The 23,586-nt window shown below is 35.1% G+C and overlaps 1 protein-coding gene across 1 annotated transcript in view; it reads right to left on the reverse strand.

The window, feature by feature from the left end:
- Nucleotides 1–21,046, reverse strand: part of LOC150093205 (4'-phosphopantetheine phosphatase) — a 195,268-nt gene extending 174,222 nt beyond the window's left edge. Inside the window, exon 1 of the mRNA XM_090413342.1 lies at nucleotides 20,572–21,046. Coding sequence (XP_090269468.1) covers nucleotides 20,572–20,671 — 100 coding nt within the window. The 5' untranslated portion in view covers nucleotides 20,672–21,046. The remainder of the gene's footprint in view (nucleotides 1–20,571) is intronic.
- Between the last annotated feature and the right edge of the window lie 2,540 nt (nucleotides 21,047–23,586).

The following is a 23,586-nucleotide window of genomic DNA, read 5'->3' on the forward strand; positions in this document are numbered from 1 at the left end:
ACTTTGATCATAGAAAATATATGGTATATGCTGTATTTTGACATCTTTAAAAGGAAAAAGAACTCCCCTACTCCTCTATATAAGTGTTATTTTGACATACAACGACAAATAGCAAAGTGACATCTAGACAACAGTATTCTCTCACGGGTATCAGTTTAACAACAAGATAAAATGCAATATAACACAAACTTTTTGTACATTGAGCCAGCTGATGATAAACTTAAGCAAACACTTAAAACTTGACCTTATTCTTGTCCCCAGTTCAACATATTTATTTCAAATTTTATAGAAGTTGCATGTAACAAAAACACAAGCCTTGTATATAATACTGTAACAATATATTTTGAAATTCTGTATTTAAATTATGTTTGAAAACTTATAAAAATAATTTTTCTTATATCATTTTTTAAATAATTTATGCAGTTTTAAGGAAAGCATATACCATATATTTTTTGGTCATGCTAGCCTTAGGTAGTGCCTACATGACAATTTGATTTTGCCAAAATATTAATGAAAATTATTGTAATTAATATTAATTACAATTAATGTAATTAAGGGCAGGTGTGATGGGAAATTACAACAAACAAGTGGCTTGGGCAGGACTGGTTATAGACCTAGAAGTGAACTGTTGTGTCTATTTACAAATGCCAGGAGTATCAGAAATAAGAGAGATGAAATTGTTTCACTAATTGAGTTTATTCGCCCTAAAATTATTGGAATGAATGAAAATGATATCCTAATGGGAATAGAAAAGTGTTTTTCACAAAGATAGAAAGGACAAGAAGGCGAAAGGGAGTGCCTACTGAAGATAGGAAAATGAATTTCATGAATTCTTGAGAAACAACCATCTCGTGCAGTATGTAAAGGAGAGCAAACCAGGATCAAGAGTTTTAGATCTGATAATTTCACCAAAGGCCGTAAGTGGGGTTTTGCACTTCCCTTCCCTTCAGGTGGGTGACAGTGATCATCATGGTTGTAGCTAGCCATATGAAGACTTCTGTGAGGAAAGGATATATGTGGAAGTACAAGGCTTGTAATTATAACAAGTTTAGGAGACAGCTATAGTATGGAATGCAGTGTGTTAAGCAGGAGGGAGATAAATGCCGCATGGAAACTGACCAAAAGATATTTAACAACATCAATGTGCAATTGTATCTGAAGGTCAAAAGACTGAATAAAGTAGGTGTCACATGGATGAATGAAGGAATTAAGGATGAGATTTGGAAGACGGAGGATACTATGAAGGTAACACAAGATGACTAAAGGTAGCAATCAACTGCACGAAGAGTATAAAAAGCAAGAGAAGGTTGCTCACTTGGTAAGAACAGCAAAAGTACAGTATGAGCAGAAATTAGCAAATCAGGTTAGGAAAAATCCTAATAAGTTTTTTCGATATATGGCAAACAGAATGATTATGGTAAGATAATGCATGAAAGTGGTAGATTAATAATTGCTGCAGAGGATATGGTCAAGGTATTCAGTGAACCATTCATAAGTACGTTGAAATTTTTTTCAGTTAGTTATAATATAAATTAAAGATGCCAAGAAATAATATTCTTGGTTTAATACTTTATCCAAGTGTAAGTAAACAAAGTTTGTGCATGAAGTATCTTCACGGCTCAGCTACTTGTATATAGAGACTAATGACTTCACATCAATTGCCTTAGTATCACATAATGCAAAGCACACATCATCCTTTTGGATGTGTATAATATTATGCACACCAGACCAATTTCAACCTTTACTGAAGTACGTTAAAGTGCTGGGATACCTCTCCAAAAACTCTGAGTGACCCTAAAGGATCACTACTGAACTCATCACTTCAGAACAACAGGAAACTCAGTTGTGGCTCCACTCAGTGAGAGGCAAAAACCTACCACCAAGCAGAACCTCTGGAAGCAGGCTATTATCAGTGAGAGCCAGATCCAGAGGGGATACCAAGCTATTGACATTAATGGCTTTTGGGGTGAAGCAAGATGCTTTTCGTATTCCCCGCTATTTGTTAAGGCTACAGTGAGGGAAAAATGTTATGAGCAGTTTGCTCGCCCTGAATGGGCATGGAGATTATGCCTACAGGAAGTTAAAATGGCTTTTGGTCTTTTATGTTTAAATATATCCGTTGCCTCGTAGGCTACAGCATGCTGAACTAGATTGTTGGGGTGTATGGACGTTTTCAGGAAAAACTTTGTTGCTAAAGATTGTAGGAAAGAGAAGATATAAGAAATATTTGTATCTCTATGAAGGTGATTGTTTCTGACGAGCCATGGGGCATTTAGAATGATTCGCAAGCACTTGTTTTGTACATGTTACAGTTTGAGAATAGTAGTATTGGAGGTATGGCTCCAGGCTGGAGAAGCGTAAGTGATATGGGATGAATCATCAGCTAGTATAAAAGCAATTTGATTCTGATGTTTAGCTTGCTGTTCCTGTTAATTAGGAGGTAAATCTGGGCAATAGCTTTAGATGCCTTTGCACACGTAGTCTTGATGTGTTGGTTAAAAGTTAATTTTTTGTTGAGCACGGAACCAAGGTATTTTGTTTCTGTCTGCCAGGGAATTTTAATATTGAATAGTAAGACATTTCCTGCAGGAGATATCGATCTTTTCATGAAGAGAATGGCTGAGCTCTTTTGGGGATTTACTTGTAGTCTCCATTTGGAGAACCATTTCTCTAACTTTAGAAGGTTTTCTTTAAGCTTTTTAGTAACAAGGTGTGGCCGAAGAGATCTGGCTAATGATACTGTATCATCCGCATGTAGGTCCATGATGGATGACATTGGGTTGTGCAGAATGTCTGACATGCATATAGAGAACAGTAATGGAGCCAGTAGGGATCCCTGCAGTACTCCAGCCAAGATGTGGTGCTGGAATGAGGTAGTACCATTTATCTTGACTTGCATGCTTCTATTCTGTAGATATGATCTAACTAGGTATACCATTTTCAGTGAGATACCGGCTGAGATAAGTTTATGTAGCAATCCAAAGTGCCAAATTTGTGTACCAAGTAATGCAGAAGTCATATTTCCCATGTATGAGTAGTTAAGAGATGAATCACATTATTAAATTAAAGATGCCAAAAAATTATATTCTTGGTTTCATACTTCAAAGTGGAATTATGGGAGTTAAGCCCTTCCCATAATGCATAGTATTATACACACCCAAAAGGATTTGTGCTTTGCATTATGGGATACTAAGGCAATTGATGTGAAGTCATTAACCTCTATATATGAGTTGCCCAGTCATGAAGTTACTTCACATGTAAACTTTGTTTGCTTACACTTAGATAAAGGATGAAACCAAGAATATAATTTCTTGGAATCTTTAATTAATCAGGATATTTTATCCTCAGTGTGAAATCAGATGTTCAAGTTTAGAGAATGAAATCAGAGAAGACAACAGGAGATATATGAGGAGTTAAGCCCATTTCAATAAAGCAGTAGGACTTGATGACATATCATCAAGTGCCTTAGGGGATTGTTCCAAGAAGTTAGTATCTGCCTTCGGTTACCTGTTTAACAAGAGTCTTGCAACAGCACGTCCCAAAAGGGTGGAAATCTGGAACAGTTAGCTTATGTATATCTGGATTTGTAGTTTAAGGTATTGGATTGGTTGGTGACAGAGAGACAGGATACAAAAAGTGGGCTGATAACAGTGATATTCTTCATGCTTGTCAGCATGGGTTTGTTAAAGAGAGGTCATGTTTCACCAACTTCTTTATATTCAATAACAAGGTGACAAATGTATTGGACAAGGGAGATGCATATACAGTAGTATATTTAGATTTTAAAAAGGCTTTTGATAGACTGCTACACCATGAGTTGGTCACTGAACTGAAGCAGATGGGATTGGATAATAGACTAGTGAGTCTGATAGGTATCAGGATGTTGTGTATTGGGGGGGGGGGGGATACTATCTCAAAAGAGGAAAATCACTAGTGGTGTGCCACAGGCTCTGTTTTGGGTCCATTGTTATTTAATTAATATATATTGATGATATTGGGATGGGTTTAACTGGTGATATACAACTGCCTGCAGATGATGCAAAACTAAGGAGGGCGATGAAGAATCAAGTAGATGTTATGTCCTTACAGGGGGGACTTGAATAGATTGTATGAGTGGCAACAGCATGGAACTGTCAATTCAATGTTATGAAGTGTAGGGTTCTGAAATTTGGTAAGCAACAATGGGATGCAAAGTATACACTCGGTGGTGAGGGAAGTGAGGAGATAAGAGACCTTGGAGTGGTGTTGGACAAGGATCTGAAGTTCAGAGGTCACATTGCACAAGTTGCAAAGTCATCACATTGGATAATGGCAATGATGCAGAGGACCTTAAAGAGCAGAAATAAAGGGATGTTGGTTTCATTGTATAAGGCCTTAATTAGGCCATGTATTATTGTGCATAGAATTGGTCCCTTGGTTTTCATAGTGATGAATATACTGGAAAGGGTCCTCAGAAAACTGACTAAGGTGGTAACTAGTCTTTGGGATGTGAGATATGAAGACGAATTGAGGGAATGCAGTTCGCAAGGCTTTGCAAACTGCATTCCCCTCATATGATTGAGATATTTAAGTTGGTAAAAGGTTATTAGCAGGTTAATGTGAAAGAAATTTTTCATAGAATGTGTAATGGGATAGAACAAGGGGACATCTCTGGAAGCTATACAAGGAGGGTGTTAGCAGGGTCATAAGGAGCAGGTTCTCTGCATGTGAAGTGGTTGGTGAGTGGAATGCACTGCCTGACATTGTGGAGAATGCAGATATACATTGAAAGAGTTTAAAGCACAGTTTAATGGGCTTTATAACAGTGTGTGCCTCTTGCAATAAGTCTTGACTACATGAAGATCTGGTGTTAACAAAAATATAGAATAAATTGTAATTTCCTTAAGTAATATTATTACTAACTAGAATTACAGCAGCTATTCCATTAAGTCACTGAATTCTGAAGATTTGTAGTGGATTATTTAGGAGTATAACATCATCTGTAAAATAAAGAGCTGAGATTAACATCTCCAATCTTGATATCAGGTTTAAAAGGATACCACTTTTCTTCATAATATGATCCACACAGATGAATAACATTGGAGATAATGTGCATTCTTGTCTCACACCTGATTTAACATCAAACTATCTTCCTGTGCCTCCTTCAATTCTATCTCCCAATTTATAACTCTAATATACATTATGTACTGCTTGATTTAGTGTCCCATTTACTTCCATTTTACAATAAGTTCACTGTATTTGTTAAATGTAGTTACTGACAAGTATCTTTTGTGTATGGGGGGGGGGAGAAGAAAACTGTCACTTCCATGCTCACTTACCTTTGGTTGAAAATGCATATAAAATGGCCTTTCCAATCTTGACAAGATTTTAACTCAGGTCTTCTAACTATTCCATAAGGACATTCTGATTATTGTAAGAAATCAGTGATATCCCAGTTGGGTTTTTCTACTGGAGAAAGAAAATATCCAGCTTCCTGAAGCAAGGAAGACCATTTTTGCTTCTTTATGAGTCCAGCTCTTTGTTATTCTTGAAAAGTTGTGCTTATTCATTCCTAACTCCCAGTTTCATATCTATGCATATATTTAAAAAATAGTGTGCAATTAATTAAGTGATGCACAGTTGGTCATATGAGTAGGCTACATGCAACAATATTTCAGTCTTAAATTCAAGACTCACTGATGAGTAATTTTTGTGCATATTTGGGTATATGTTTTAATATAAACAAATTGCCCTTGAATCAAAGACAGTCCCTCTGTGTGTGTGTGTGTGCGTGCGTGCGTGCATGTATTTTTGTTTTATAAGCAAAGTTCCAGAACGTTCTTCCAGTAAGTGGCCAGTATTAGCATGAATGATTACAGGAAGATATTAGCTGATTAAAATGGTAGGTAACAAGTACAGAAGATATAGCCAAACTCCAAAAACTGTTTAAGTATTTTAATGAGCAATTCAAGATATTTCATCCTAGTGAATCTGAATGAAAACTTCGGTGAAGAGGAACTAGAAACACTGCAAACTTATATTGACAGGTCAGTATAAGTTTGCAGACAACCTTTCCCCTCCTGCAAGTTGGTATGCAAAAAAACTTCTATGCTGCTATTATGACATGTAAATACAATTGTATATAAGTAACACTGTCTATGACCTAGCATGTCTATGATCTATGACCTGTCTAGCATGCTATGACCATATTGAGTTTGAGAGAGGAATGACTGAGGGGTTGTGCTGTGGCATCAGGGCCGGTCCGAGAGTATCTGATGCCCCTAGGCAAAGAAAATTTAGGCACCCCTATACATTTGTCTCTCTATATATATATTTTGTCATACTCACACAAACATAAGCCACAAAGTCGTAGTGCCCTTTGCCGATTGCCTAAGTTCGCCTAATGATAAAACCGGCCCTGTGTGCATCCAGTCGTTTTTGATTCGTGATGTTCTACACAAAAGCTCTCCATCCCACCCGACCTCTTGTCCTTTCTTTCAGCAACTGTAAGTTGAAGTTCGTAAGTTCTTTTATGTTGTCCATCCAACTCTTTTGGGGTTGTCCTCTTCTTCCCATTCCCTCAATCTTCCCCAACATAACTGCCTTTTTTCAATGATTCATCAACTAGCATAACACATCCAAATTACATCAACTTCTGTTTAGCAATCATTACCTACAGGGAGCATTCTGTGTTTACATTCTACAATCTTATTGGTCATTCTTGCAGTCCATGGGATTCTTAATAGTCTCCTCTACACTCATAATTCAAATGAATCAATTTGCTTTCTGTCTTTCTTATTAATAATCCAGTTTTCACATCTATACGTTCTGACAATTCTAACTTTTGTGGCCTTACATCTCTATTTTTCATAATTTTTGTTAGGTTTAATACAGCTTTTTTCTCATGACTATCCTTTTAATTTCATCTTCACATTAACCACCATTTCTGATTCTGGACACCAGGAAATCATCTTTCAACAATTTCTATTTTTATCTCCCTCTATTATAAATTCATTCAATTTACTAGAAGCAATCATTTTGTTTTGCTGATGTTTAAATTTAGCCTGGATTTGTTACTTTCTCTTTTAACCAATAGAATCAATTGCTCCAGATCTTCTTTAGTTTCTACCATGCAAATGCATAGCAGAAATTAAGGTTCCTATAGGGTCTATAAGGTTCCTATAGTTGTTCTATAGGTTCCCCACTTTGAAAATAAGCAGGAACACTGAAAACATTAGCTGCATCCTAAGTATTTCTATTGCTCATTTTCATACTAAATTTGTTAAAATCATTCATTTTAAGGAATCCTGCAAACTTATACTGAATTTATTTAAGAGTAAAATATCATCTAAAAAAATAAATATCTGTCATTTTGATGCCAGACCTAATGACACTTTCTTCATAATGTAATACATACCGATGATGAATAACAGTGCAGATAATGTACACACCTTGTCACACACACATTTTACATCAAAACATCTTCCTGTACTGCTTTAATTATTACTGCTGACTTATAACTTAAATATAAAATATGTCTTACACACATACACAATATATGTGTGTATATTATTTACTGATTGAATTCCGAGAATTAGGAAAACTAATTTAATTTAACACACAACATGTTTAGTCAGAATGATGACTTCTTCAGGTGTGAGAACATTAAAAGCAAACATAAACACCGTAAAGAAACATTGTACCACTACAATAATAGACTATGAACTGGAATTAAGTTTGAACTGAAGCTACAGTCCGAGCTAAAGTTTTATTGTTAAGCATATGTGAGCATGTGACTTCACGAGTGCGCCAGTATCTGATAGCAGAGCTATGTGAGTCTACCAAACTACTGTACTAAGGTTACTGTTTATGTGAGAAGAGTCTAGGATAATTTCTTTGGATTCAACAATGCAGAGTTCTACTTCATCTTGGCATATATGAATGTTTGATGTTGTATTCCAGTCTATTCTGTGTTGGCAGCCTTCATTATTTGTGTTCACTGAGAACAAGACATGGCTTGAGAGGGCGCTTGCTCTGGTTCTACTAAAAGCGATGTCTCTCTGATGTTCTTCGAGACACAGGAGGATGGACTTCAGTTTGGCCATAATATGATTTTATATACACCTAAAAATATATGTTCATATTTTTTACTGACTGAATTCTGAGAATTAGACAAACAATTAATTTTATTTAATACACATGTTTTGTCGAAAAGCCGACTTCTTCAGGCATGAGAACATTGAAAGTAAACATAAAAAACTGTTTGCTTTCAATGTTCTCAAGCCTGAAGAAGTTGGCTTTCCGACGAAACATGTTGTGTATTAAATAAAATTAATTGTTTGTCTAATACTCGGAATTCAGTCCGTAAAAAATATGAACATATCTTCATACTGAGTAAATACAACGGATTATCATACATGCAATATATATATATATATATATATATATATATATTGCAAGTTAATGGAATAACTTATAGCAGGTGCAAACTTTGTTTGCTTACACTTGGAAAAAGGATTAAACCAAGTATATAATTTCTTGGTATCTTTAATTTATAATATAACCAAGAGAAAAAACTTCCAACAACCTTTCTCTAATCCAGAATTGCTTAATAATAAGGTGCAACACCTTTTGGCAACTGATATAGAAAAATATGACTTTGGAATATCTTAGTATCAACTCTGGGTTTGGCTCCCACTGAAGAGTCACTACCCATACTGACTACTGGTATGGGTAGTGACTCTTCCCATAATGCATAGCATTATACATGTCTGCAAGGAGATGTGCTTTGCACTATGGGATACTAAGGTAAGTATATATACATGTCTGCAAGGAGATGTGCTTTGCACTATGGGATACTAAGGTAAGTATATTTTATTTTATAGCGTATGATGATATAACAGCCGTGAAGCCCCCCCCTTTATGGGAAAGTAGGGCACCATCTCAATCCCCCCACCCCAAATTTTATCCGGTCTTGGGACCGGCATAGCTGACGAATCAGGCCTATGGCTGATTTTAAGTATTCCTGACTGTAATCTGTGTGTGTGTGTGTGTGTTCATGGGGCCGGTTTGCCTGCTTGCGGGAGGAAAAATCCCAGATAAACTGGAGAGAAAAACCCTGCTGTCCATGCCCAAGACTGGCTAACTTGGCTATGTCTGAGTAAAATCCCAAGTTCCTCACGTCAGCGATGAGAATCGAACACTCCCAGGTATATGGTTGTGAAGCACATAGCCATTCTGCTAACCACACGGAGACTAAGGCAAGTGATGTGAAGTCTTAGCTTCCTTATATGAGTTGCCCCAGTCCTGAAAATACTTCAGGTGCAACCTTTGTTTGCTTACACTTGGAAAAAGGATTAAACCAAGTATATAATTTCTTGGTATCTGTAATTTATAGTATAATCAAGTAAAAAAAAAAAACTTCCAAAAATTTATAGCACAAAGAGAAATAATTAAACAACAGTTTTAATCAATTTCAATATTTCATCTAAGTCATAGAGACATCAAGAAAATACAATGTTAAAATTGTAATAACATACAAGACTAAAGAAAAATTTACTGAAAACCGATTCCCACCCTGACATTATTGATCTTTTTAATTTTGATATCTATACTGATTACTTCTCCTGAAAGGGCACCTTATATAAACAGACAGAAGGTAGTACTTCCATGGGCCCTTCCCACTGGCCAATTTCTATATGAAGCATTTGAGAAAAAAAATAAAATACTACTAGTCTCAAACCTTCTGTCTGGTTCATTCATGATGTGTTCTCTATTTGACAACATGGCTCAAAGACATTAAACTCTTTCATCCTCCACCTCAACAATTTAAAAAAAAAAACAGCTTGCATTCTTTAGATACTCTAATCTCATCTTTTCTTTCTCAGTTTACAGAAAACCCACCCACACAGGTAGATACATACATAAACTTTCCTGTCATTCCCCCCTTCTTAACAATATGGGGTCATGAATACCGGTGTCAACAGAGACTCTGACTTCTGTTCCACCCAAGCTCCTCTTACAGCAGAACTTGCCTTTATTTGCCAAACCTTCCTTGCCAAAAAAAAAAAAAAATCCACAAATTATCTGTCCCTTCCACCTTCTCACTTTCCTCTCAACATAAACACTACAGTAATGCCATTACTATTTCCTATATCACTTCAGAAAAATTAGTCAAAACTGAAGAAATATAATCTGTGCACTGCTTTCAAATCTCATTTGAAGCTGCTTATCTTCTTTGCTCTCTCCTAAGAATCTGCCTCCTCTTGAAAATTATCATATTATGGTCAGACTGGGAGCTCTGCTAACATCCACCTAGAAGAACACAAAAAATACATCTGCCACCACAACTATGGTCAATCAAGTCTAGCAGACCATGCCTTGGGCACCATACAGGGAATCAGATGAAAGAAAGCCACCAACCTCCATTGCAGCAAATACAATCTTAAAAGACTCCTTTTAGAATCTGCAACAAACTTAAAAAACCAGCCCAATCTTAATAAATAAATACTGTATTAAACTAAGTATAGTTTCTGGGAAAATTCCCATGTTACTCCTCTTAAACACTAAGTTTCTGACAAGTTCCGATGACAGTCAGACGATGACCAAAACGGTCTACACCCCGTTAATTCCTGTCCCAGTTTCCACATAAGGATACCCTTCCCCTTTGTTTCCCTCCCCCCCCACAAAAAAATGCGGCCCTAAACAAAATAATATTATTATTAAACAAGACCTCATGGAGTCAAAGACTCATCTAGGAGGTCCTTTTATCTCACACACATCTCATCATACCATGTCTTAAACACATTCAAACTCCTTGCAGACACCACAGTCTCAGGCAAGGCATTCAAATCACTCACAACTCTGCACGAAAAAAACCTGCCTCTCACTCCCCTACTCACACCCTCTTTATACAGTTTCCAGGGATTATTTCCCTGATCTCCCACTATTCTCTGTAGAACTTCTCCACCATTGATCCTATAACAACCCCTTACCAACTTGTAGGTCTCTATCATATCTCCCCTCTTCCTTCTCTCCACTAGACTCTGCAAATTACATCTTTTCAATCTTTCCTCATACTCGACATTCCAGAGGTCAGAAACTACCTTAGTCAGTCACCTTTGGACCCTTTCTAACATCTCTTCATCCTTCTGAAAACCAGGTGATCAAATCTGGGCACAATAGTCCATGTGTGGCCTAATCAAAGCCTTATACAATGGAACAAGAATCTCCCTACTTCTACACGTCAGTGTCCTCCGCATCATTCCCAGAAGTCTTTGTGTTGTCTTCACAATTTTGGAGATGTGTCCCCTAAATTTTAGATCCTTATCCACTATCACCCCCAGATCTCTTATTTCCTCTACCTCCAACAATATATTTTCTCACCAAGAATAAATTCTGCATCATATCGTTGTTTTCCAAATTTTAAAACCTTACATTTTGCAACAATGAACTCACATCCCCATTTGCTTGCCCAATCACTCAATTTATTCAAGTCTTCTTGCAAGGCCACAACATCTTCACTACTCTTTATGGTTCGTCCCAACTTTGCATCATCTGCAAACAACTGAATATCTCCATCCAAATCTTCGCCAATATCATTAATATACAAGTTAAATAGTAATGGCCCTAAAACAGACCCCTGAGGCACTCCACTAGTGACTTTCCTTTTCCTGGATATTGCACCCCCATACACAACGTGTTGATACCTATCAGATAGCCAGTCTCCAATCCAATGCACTAATCTAATATCCAATCCCATCTGCTCTAGTTTGACTGTCAACTTATCATGAGGTACTCTATCAAAAGCTTTTGCAAAATCCAAGTATATTACTGTGTATCCTTCTCCTCTGTCACTTTATTGTAATAAGTAAGTAGATTACTAAAACATGACCTCCCTTTAGCAAATCCATGCTGTCCATCAAAGATAATACCATTGTTGTCAACCCAACTCTGGATCCTAGTTCTCACAAGCTTCTCCAACAACTTAACCACAACACCTGGCACACAGATAGTATAATAATATATAATATAATAATATAATAAAAATAATAGATAATAATATATATATATATTATTAATAGTAACCCGGGTTTCCAAACTTATTTCCCTGCGTCAACCCCCCCTCCCCCGTTTATAAACAACCTTCAGCAGGATCTTGGAATTGGAAGGCATCATAGAACCAAAAACAAGGTATGTACAAAATTTTTCCATCTCTTTTATTCTGCCATAATTGCCTTCTATACTCACCCATAATGCCCTAAAAAATATATATATACCCCTTTTTTGAGTAATGTTAGCCAATGTATTAAAATAAGGGACACTCCTAAACAAAAACAGGCTATAATAGCTGTAATTATATTAACTATATTAAACTTCCCAAAATTTGCAAAACTAATTCTTAGGCCTCCCACCCAACATCTAAGGCTAGCCAATAGCACCCATTGAGGATGCCTCTCATAGATATTAGTCTCTATTCTATCGAATTAAATTCTTCCACTCATTGTTTGTGTATTTTGTGTGTGTTATTACAATTTTCACATTGTATTCTTGATTATGTCTCTGTGACTGAGATGAAATATTGAAATCGATTAAACCTGTTGTTTAATTATTTCACCCTGTGCTGCAAATTATTCCATTAAAGTGCAACATGAATGTAAACCAGCACCTAAGCCTAAATACTCATCGTTGTCTGAACAATTTAGATATAGGCTTTTTTTTTTTTTTTTTTATGTCCTGTTCCTGCTCTGCAGATGAGGTTGATCTTTCTATCTTAATCTTGGACATTTATGGACTCTTCTTCCTGTAGGTATATATTCTAGTGCTAATTTAGGAATCCTATTGTTATTCATTCTTTCTATGTGGTGGTATAGCAAATTTTGCTGGTATTCTTCTATTTCTTGTATGATGTTTTTTTTTTTTTTTGTATGTAATCATTATCTTATTTCTGTGTTTTTCTTGTTATCTAAACTAGTGAGTCCTAGAAAAGGTCTTAGAAACTTCATCTGTGCTGCTTCCAATCTTTGGTTGTTTTGTTTTTTTTTTGTTTTAGAATACAAGTTTCACTTCCAAATTTGAGAGATGTTTTAGAGGTCATATTATGTAATCTTAATTGAGTTTCTTTAGTCATCTGTTTTCCAAAATTTCTTTTAATTATGCCATTCATTCTATTGTAACTTTGATGTCTTTCTTGCAATTGTGAATCAGTATTGAATTGCAATATTATATTTTCTAAGTATTTGAGTTCTGTAACTTTTCTATTATTTTATTGTTAAGCATAATTTTGACTTTTTGAATAGTGTTTCTACATATTGCCATGGCTTTTGTTTTTGTTTCAGAGATTTCCATTTTAAATGGAAGGATTTCATGGAGGGATTGAGAGCAGTTGATGATGGGGAGGAGAGACTGACTGTAGGTGAGCAAGAGGTGTATGGGAAGTTGAGTAAACTAGATGTTAATAAGGCTCTGGGACTTGATAATATATCACCACATATTCTGAAAGAATGTGCCAGGGAGTTGACAACTGCCTTGACATATTTTTTTAATATGAGTCTTGCACTTGGTCAAGTTCCTAAGGAGTGGAAGGAGGGCAAGATTGTGCCACTTCATAAAGGAGGTGATCGCACTCAAGCATCAAACTATAGGCCTATCTGTGTGACAGATGTTGTGGTTAAGTTGTTGGAGAAGCTTATGTAGTATTAAGTCAGATGTAGGTGAGCAAGAGGTGTATGGGAAGTTGAGTAAACTAGATGTTAATAAGGCTCTGGGACTTGATAATATATCACCACATATTCTGAAAGAATGTGCCAGGGAGTTGACAACTGCCTTGACATATTTTTTTAATATGAGTCTTGCACTTGGTCAAGTTCCTAAGGAGTGGAAGGAGGGCAAGATTGTGCCACTTCATAAAGGAGGTGATCGCACTCAAGCATCAAACTATAGGCCTATCTGTGTGTCAGATGTTGTGGTTAAGTTGTTGGAGAAGCTTATGAGAACTAGGATCCAGAGTTGGGTTGATAACAATGGTATTATCTTTGATGGACAGCATGGATTTGCTAAAGGGAGGTCATGTTTTAGTAATCTACTTACTTATTACAATAAAGTGACTGCTTCCTTGGACAGAGGAAAAGGATACACAATAATATACTTGGATTTCACAAAGGCTTTTGATAGAGTACCTCATGATAGGTTTACAGCCAAACTAGAGTAGATGGGGTTGGATATTAGATTGGAGACTGGCTATCTGATAGGTATCAACAAGTTGTGTATGGAGGAGCGATATCCAGAAAAAGGAAAGTCACTGGTGGAGTACCTCAGGGGTCTGTTTTAGGTCCATTACTGTTTAACTTGTATATTAATGATATAAGTGAAGATTTGGAACGAGATATTCAGTTGTTTGCAGATGATGATGCAAAGTTGGGACGAACCATGAAGTGTAGTGAAGATGTTGTGGCCTTACAGGAAGACTTGAATAGATTGAGTGATTGGGCATGGAAATGGGGATGTGAATTCAACATTGCAAAATGTAAGGCTTTAAAATTTGGAAAACAAAGATGGGATGCAGAATTTATGTTGGTGAGAATATAATGTTGGAGGTAGAGGAAATAAGACATCTGGGGGTGATAGTAGATAAGAATCTAAAATTTAGGGGACACATCGCCAAAATTTGAAGACAACACAAAGGCTTCTGGGAATGATGTAGAGGTAGGGAGATTCTTGTTCCATTGTATAAGGCTTTGATTAGGCCACACATGGACTATTGTGCTCAGATTTGGTCACCAGGTTTTCAGAAGGATGAAAAGATGTTGGAAGGGGTTCAGAGGAGATTGACTAAGATAGTTTCTGACCTCTGGAATGTTGAATATGAGGAAAGATTGAAAATATGTAATTTGCAGTCTGATGGACAGGAGGAAGAGGGGAGATATGATAGGGACCTACAAGTTGGTAAGAGGTTGTTATATAGGATCAATGCTGAAGAAGTTTTCCAGATAATAGTGAAAGATCAGGGGAGAACCAGAGGTCATCCCTTGAAACTGTATAAAGAGGGTGTGAGTAGGGGAGCGAGAGGCAGGTTTTTTCGTGCAGAGTTGTGAATGATTGGAATGCCTTGCCTGAGAATGTGGTGCCTGCAAAGAGTTTGAATGTGTTTAAAACATGGCATGATGAGCTGTGTGTGTGTGTGTGTGTGTGTGTGTGTGTGTGTGTGTGTGTGTGTGTGTGTGTGTGTGTGTGTGTGAGAGAGATAAAAGGACCTCCCAGATGAGTTTTTGACTCCATAAGGTCTTGGGGTGGTAATAATAATAATAATAATAAATCTTTCTGCTATTTCATTTAGATGGTTAGTTGCAATTTGGAGTTTCTTCTGAATTTGAAATTAGTACTTGATCATCTGCATAAAATATTGTATTTAGCTGTATATTATTTGTTAGTTTAATTTCATCTTTGACAGTTGTTTTCCCATTCTTTTAAGATTCTGTTTATATAAAATGTTGAATAGAATTGGGGATAAGCCACAGCCTTGTCTCACTCCTCTATTTATGGTTATAGGTTCTGATAATGTTCCACCTGCAAATTTGAAGCAAATTTTTGTTTCTCTGTATAGACTTTTTATTGCTTTAATTAGTTGAGGAGGTATTTTATCGTCTTGTAATATTTTCCAGAGTAGATTTCTGTTCAAGTTATCATACGCTTTTTCATAGTCAATAAATAGAAAGAAATCAGGCAGGTTACATTCTTTTCTTTTTTTCTATGATCTGTTGCATTGTGAAGGAGGCATCTGTGCATCCTCTCCCTCTTCTAAAAAATTTTCTGTACATCTAATTAGTCTGTTCCTTAAGATATTTGCATATAGTTTAAATGCTTGCTGTTATTAAAAGAGTAATGCCTCTGTAATTTCCACATTTGTCCTTGGGACCTTTTTTTGTGAATATTTATTACTATTCCAGTTTTCCATACTTTTGGGATCTTTTGATATGTCCAGATATTATTGAAGAGTTTAAGTAGGTTTTCTTTAAAGCTATTGTCTGCATATTTAAAGAGCCAAACACATATTCCATCTAGGCTCAAACTTTTTCTATTTCTTGATTTTTAAAATTTTTTTTCTAATTCTTCCATTACTATTTCTTCTTTACTTTCATGTATATTGATATCTTCGGTTTTGTGAATTTTGTTATTGTTTTCTATTTCTTGTTTTTCATTCCACAATATTCTAAATACTCATTCATTGACCCACACATGAAAGGTCAAGACCTATAACAGATTAGTACTGTGTGGATTTTGATATACCACCCAAATATGGGAGCAATATTCCACTGTTGGGTGGATTTAAGATTTGTATTGAGTTAGCAGCTGTGAAGGTGTCAAGTAGTGTCTCATGCAAAAAAAAAATACACCAAGTTTTTTTGGCAGCTGCAGAAGCTATAATAATTATAGTGTTTTGAACAGCTTTTCTCCTAGTGTTTTAAAATATGTCTTTTTCAAATCTAAACTACAGATCACTGTCATATTCCATGACTTCTCAACTGTATCTTATAGAAAAAGATCGATCCTGATAACTCCTATTTCAGAATATTAAAGCTTGTTTCTTCCTCAAGTTTCCCTTCCACAATTTTTCTTAGCTTTTTCTGAAACATGCTTGCATACATCTTACCCAATGAGTGCTATGTGAATGCTACTTCAATACAAAATTTGATTATATGACAAATCCTTCTGAATTATCCAGTACAGGCACTTTAAAACTTTCACACTTACCTGTAAACAGCAAGATTTGGATAGACTTTTAGCTTGGACAGATGAGTGTTGTTGTTTGTAGTTTTAATATTAATAAATGCAAGTTGCTACACTTTGGGATGGAGAAATATACTGTACTGGTGGAGATGTACTTCAGGAAGCAGATGAGATTCGAGATCTTTGGACAATGGTAGACAGTCGACTGAAGTTCCAAGGCATTGCAAATGTTGCAAAGAGTTCACAGCGTATTGATGCTATGATAAAAAGTACACTGACATGTAGGGGTAAGGAGGTGATGGTACCTTTATATAAGGCATTGGTGAGACCACACATGATTACTGTGCTTGCCTAGTTTTCATTGTGTGGAGAAATAACCTATTAATATAAATGTGGAAACACTGGAGAGGATCCAAAGACAAATGACCAAAGTGATATTGAGACTTTGGAGTGTTGGTTATGGAGAGCAGTTGAATGTGAATTAGAGTTTGGTATATATGAGGAAAAGAGATAATGATAGAGACCTTCAAGCTGATTAATGGATTTTACTGGATTAATACAGAAGGAATTATAAAAGGAGTGGATGAGAAAAATGAGAGGTCCTCCTTGGAAGTTGTATAAAGATGTGGTAAAGAAGAGTGTGGGGGGTAGATTTTTTTTTTATATGGAGAGTTGTTGGTGAATGGAATGCATTGTGAATGCAGGGAGTGTAAATTATTTCAAAGTTAAATATGACAGACATGCTTGTTGAGTGGAACTCCCATGATGAGCCTGACTCCATGGAGATTACTAAAATAATATTTGAGAACTTCTGGTTGAATATCATGTATTCTAGCTGCCTTCCAACATTTCAGGTTTTGATAGCTTTTCTACATGAAGTATTGATATATACACCTGTGTGCATTCCTCTTGAATATTTTAATTAATACTCCAAACTTCTAGAATATCTCAGTTTCATGTCAAATCATCTTTGATTCTTTTTTTTTTTTCAGTACTCTTTCCTCCATTTTTAAGCTGTTTTCAATAACTTCTAAAGCATTTTGCCACCTTTCTGATATTTACCTTCTACATTCTTACACCAAAGGATTCATATGACTTGTTTAGCTACATTGACACATTGCTTTCCTTTCTTACATTTTTTTTTGTATACTCTCAGAAAAGATGGCGACTTACTTGCTAAGAACTTTCAATATTTTCTTCTCTTCCATGGTTGACTCGGGAAATCAACCATGGAGTTGTTATTTTTCTATCCCCACAGACAACTTCACTACATTCTTCCCTGACCAAATCAATGTTTTCTTCCGTGTCTACCACAGTCTCCAAGGTTTCATTCTTATTTTTGAATTCTTTCATTTTTACTTCAATAATATTTATATATTTCAGCCCATAGTTCACCTCTGAAAGGTGCTTGCTTGGTCTTCTTTTTTAAACTTTCTTACATATTTTTCTTTTTAATATGAAATTAATTTTTAATCTGCTCAAAACTCACTTCCTATTTCAAATTCCCTGTATACACTTTATTCTCTTTGTATCCTGAATCGGAATAAATATACCATTAGTCAATAAGACTTAAGGCTTTGCACTTTTCCCCCCACTATCTCTATACGTATGGTATTCATTTCTAATCTGCTATTTATCTCGTCAACAAGCACCTTCCTCAACAACGTTCTTCCTTAGTCAGATCATCTGTTTGACCATAGGTACAATGAATATCCAATCCCACTATTCAATTCCCTATCTTGATATTTGCCCACATTATTACTTGATAATGCCTGCCATACAAGATTATCTTCTTGTTTAGTTGAATACTATAGCTATTCCTTACCCCACCCCCTCTGATAGTTATTGCCTGAATATAACAATATGTATTTAGAAGAATCTCACTTTTTTTTTGTGTGTGTGTCTTCATCATCTCACTAACACCAATCATGACGATATGGTATTTCTCTAATTCTTCTGCATTTCTACCTCTTAAGCTGTCGACAACTTGTGAATTCTGCTGTTGTTGAGTTAGAGTTTATTCCAGCAGCCAATGTTTCGCTGTTTCCCCTGGTTCCCTGTTAAATTCCAAACTGTTAGCCCATTCTCATTCATTTGATATTTAGATAGATACTTACTAATGGGATGCATTAGTGACAAGATCTTAAATCATCTGAATCTCACTAATCCATAATGCAAGTGATGATCATACGTGACTGTCAGCTGTAAGGGTATTCAGCTTTCACCCTAAGCTTGTCTATACCAGTGCTGACAAATGTATAGTACAAATGTTATAACCCAGTTAGATGATATGTGATGGTGCAACACCAAAATATATTAATATAAATTATGCAACTGGATTAAACTTCATTTTGAAAGAGGAAATAGTGCATCATGCCCTGTTTATTTGTAACCAAAGCAAGTATTGCCAAAAGATACTTAATCAAATTATAATAAATCAACAATACTATTGTTATCTGACAGGACAGAAATTATGAAAGTGAATAAATTATTTTAAAAAATTGCTTGGTAAATATTACTGAATATTCTTATGTCCAGAATCGGTTGGAAACCTAGTACACAATTAATACCAGGATGGGACAGATTGGAAGAGTCCAAGCACTATTCTATTAACCAAAAATAGAACTCCTAACTATTCAAGAGATTAACAGACACATGGAAATGTCATGTTATAGTTAGTCAGATTTCTAGTGTGCGAGGTTGGCAATATGTATATAATATATTGCCAGCAAAGGTTGGTCAATTGGTAGAGCCTCTGCTACTAATGGCTCGCAAAAAGTTAAGCAAGTTTGAGCACGTTAGTAGTTGGAAGGGGAAAACAATTGTTTGATGCTGTTGGCACACTCTCCCTCGATGAGTCTTTGTATCCCCGGAGGTGTCACATAATCATCATCATCATCATAATAATAATATACACATGCATGAAAAAAAAAAAGTATATATATAACTTCAGGCTTAGAATAAACAAGGTAGTAATTGTGCTGCATTTGGAAATGAAAATCATCTAAATTCAAGATAAACCATTTTTTTTATTTGCAATTTTAATTTATTACAACCAACCACATTTAAAATACACTTTAAGCAGCAATTATTATTATTATTATTATTTAAATTTTATTGATGTAGAAGCTAAAAATAGTACACAAAAACCACAAAAAGTTTTGCATGCAAGGTGAAAAGATTATTTTATTTTGTTGTTCTAGCAAACTAGCTGGAAATGGGTCACCATCACTAGTCAATACATTCCAGTAGTATCAATGAACTTGGAAAGGTTATTGAAAAAAAAAAAAAAACTTACATTGTTGATACTTTTAAATATAGTAATAGAGAGACAACATTTAAAATTGTTTCATGCTGGAAAGAACTAAAACAAATTCAAAACTAAAAGGATGAGTTTAAATATTCAAAAATATTTTCTATCCAATGACAAAATGACTACCATTCGTATGCTATTGAAATTCTTATTACGTGACATCTATTAAATTGATATGTTCCAATCTTTATATCAAAAATGGTGACATATCACAATGCATGTGAAAATAGTTTTATGTAGAAATAAAGTATTTCTAAATTGTGAGCCAACGATATTTAATTTTCTAGGAAAGAAAAAAAAAACACCTTAATACTTGATATTCGCTTTGTTTAATGAAAACAACACACTATGTTGTGGTTTTCCGGAGAACATAATAATTCTGCTTCCTTAACATATTGACAACTTCATTTTAAAACGATGCACCGCGACGTTGCTTATTGCACCATTGGATGCGTGATAGAGAGGATGATGGCACTGTGCTATTTCCAATATTAAGAGTATAACTGTCAAGTTCAGGCCAAACAGATGTTTAGAGGTAAAAAACGAGTACTTACCTATATCAATAGCGAACCGCTTTGCGTTCTTTAAGTTTCTAAAAACGGTATCTTGCTGAGGCAAGATGATACTTCCAGCTTCACTTTGGGAACATGTCATTATTGTTTTATTAACTGTAGTTATCAAATTGCTTCAAATTGTATATACAAAGTAAAATTATGCATTAAATGTGAAGTGAAGAATAAGCAGAAAAATTGGAGACACTAAAAAAGTAAATAATTGCAACGTTACTCATCTGGGACAGAACTTCAAAAATGGAGCACTCAGTAAGGAAAAATTAAAACCTAGCTTATTTCCTGATCCCATGATAATCAGTAACACAAAGGTACGTTTCACTTCTTTACTTAATAGGAAGTTCACAAGTTCTCAATTTCCTTTTGGCATCTGTTCCAGGATACCAACCCTAATTTCACTAGCATACTTCTCAAACTACCGAAACATTTACGAACCGTGTTTATACTGTAGTGCATTTAATAAGCAGCGAGTCCACCTGTTAGAAACTGTAGAAACATAACTGTATTGCATTCTTTTCATGGTAAGAAATATTTGAATGAAAGTATAAATTAAAACAATTTATGAAAACCCAGAAACAGAGATGATTTATAAATAAAAGAGCTTGATTGGCTCAAATTTAATAATGAATAATACTATTTTTTAATGACAAAAATTAAAAATAATAAAGCCACCCGATCTAATGATATTGTGGTAGAATAAATAAAATGTTCGTGGGGGTCTTGAAATATTAACAAAATTGGTAAATGAAATTTGTGATAGCAAAGAAATATTAAGTGATATTAATAAGACAATTTTTGTGGCATCCCTCAAAAACACCAGGAGCTATCGATTGAAAACCCACGAGATCAGTTCAATGAGTCATGTAACAAAGATTTTATTGCAGATATTATACCGCTTATAACGACATGTTTTAAAGGAACGTGTGTAGTATTATTCATAATGACGGCTGGCACATTTACATAAAAATATAATTTATTAGTACATATCCCTTCCTTGTTACAAAGACATCATTTGGGAGAGAAGATCGTTTAACAACATTCAAAACATGAGCGACAAGACGTGAGTAATATAGCACGTGCTTATTTGTTCATGTCTTGGTCACAACTGAGTAAACTAGAAATACGCTATTAGAGTTTTCAAAGACCAGGTTGTTTTCGTCAGGGAACCAGATCAAACATCGAAAAGTCAGCTACTAGAACGAACCAGTTCAACATCAACTGAACTCAAGATTGGAACCATAAACGGAAAAGGTCATAAACGGAAAAGAAATGGAACTAGCATAAGATTTGAATAAGTATACTACATCGACATAGGTAGATGTTACCGTAATAAAGAAGTCAAAAACACGCGAGATTTCTCTCATCAATAAATGCAGGTGTTATTATATTCAGGTAATAATAATCAAGCAAAATAAGGAGCGGCTATAGTGTTCAACCCTACATTTTAGGATAATAGACGATAGCAAATAGAATGATGCAGGCAAATATAAGAATGTGGAACTAGAAAATTGAAACTTTTATGCCTGTCCCAATAAGAAAGAAGTGGAGGAATTTTTCGAGGCATTATTAGAGGAAGGTAGCTAACAAAGAAAGGGAAAAAAGATTCGAATACTTAACAGCTGTTTTTTTTTCTTTTTTAAAGAAAACAACAACAATAATTATCATCATGATCATTAAAATTCCTGACATATACCCTCAGGGAGTGTACAGGATCATATGATTGGTTACATAACAATTACATCATTACTAACTTCCTATCAACAATTTTCCTCCAAATTAGCCTGTTATCTGTCTTCTTCTTCTTCTTCATGTAGCTTCCTCGGTGAGAGGGTGTAGCACCATGTCCTTCCATTTGGTGGCTTTCCTTTTTATTTCTGCATAGCCATGTGATCCTGTCCATGATCTTATATCTTCAAGCCATGTCCTTCGTTTTTTGCCTTTTGATCCTTTTCCCATAATTTTTCCTTCTAAAACTCTTTGTATCCTCTGTCCTGCTGAACTACTCAGTACATGTCCCACCAATCTCATCTTTCTCTGGATCATTTCCTGTAATAAATGTGTTCTCATTCTCTGTAGGATATTTGTATTTGTCACATGTTCTGTCTTCTTGAATATCCAGGTCTCACTTCCGCAGTGTCTCACACAGTGGGGGGTCCTGTCCCCCAAAGGAAAAGGAAAAAACACTACAAAATTTTCCAAAAATCTTTTCCTACTTAAAATTCATTTTTTTTATTTATGTTGTGTCGTGTCTTCTATTTCTATAATACTGAACCACTTTATAGAATTTCTATAATTCTATATTTCTATAATTCTGATGAATTAACGATCATTTCAGATGCTCAGTCATAGATCGTATGCAATGCGTAATGTGTATTCTCAAATCATCTTCTCAACTCGGGCTCCCCCAAGATTAAATCCTAAGTGCCCTACTGCAATTTCATAGATGCCCAAATATTTGATCAATTTTCCTATTGTTTATGAATATATATGTCTCGGATCTGTTTTTTTTTTGTTTTTTTTTTTTTGAGATTTACTTAAATTTGGTAAATTTTGCATATATATTTAATCCAAACTCTTTACCTTCTTCAATTAGTAGCTGCAATAAGGTGATTAATTTGTTTCTGTTTTCTGCTATTAGAATGGTATCATCAGCATATCTACGACTGTTGTATTTTATACCATTGATACTAATTCCTATTTTTTTGTTTTTCAATCTTTTTCATAATTGTCTCACTACAGATATTAAATAGATTTGGTGAAAGGATACAACCCTGTCTAACTCCTCTTTTTATTTTCACTACAGAAGTCTCAGAGTTAAACAGCTGCATTTTCTGTTTGGTGTAAATAATTTTTATAATCTTAAGTACATGATTTTGTATGTCTAATTTATCTAACATATTGAACATTTTATTATAGTTTACCCGGTCAAAGACCTTCTGAAAGTCTATGAAGCATATGTAAATGTTCCTGTTTCTTTCGAGTGATCTTTTTATTAGTATT

The sequence above is a fragment of the Typopeltis vanoorti genome, chromosome 24 (genome assembly GCF_054136105.1).
Source record: "Typopeltis vanoorti isolate ZY-2024b chromosome 24, IOZ_Tvanoo_1.0, whole genome shotgun sequence".
Taxonomy (NCBI): Eukaryota; Metazoa; Arthropoda; class Arachnida; order Uropygi; family Thelyphonidae; genus Typopeltis; species Typopeltis vanoorti.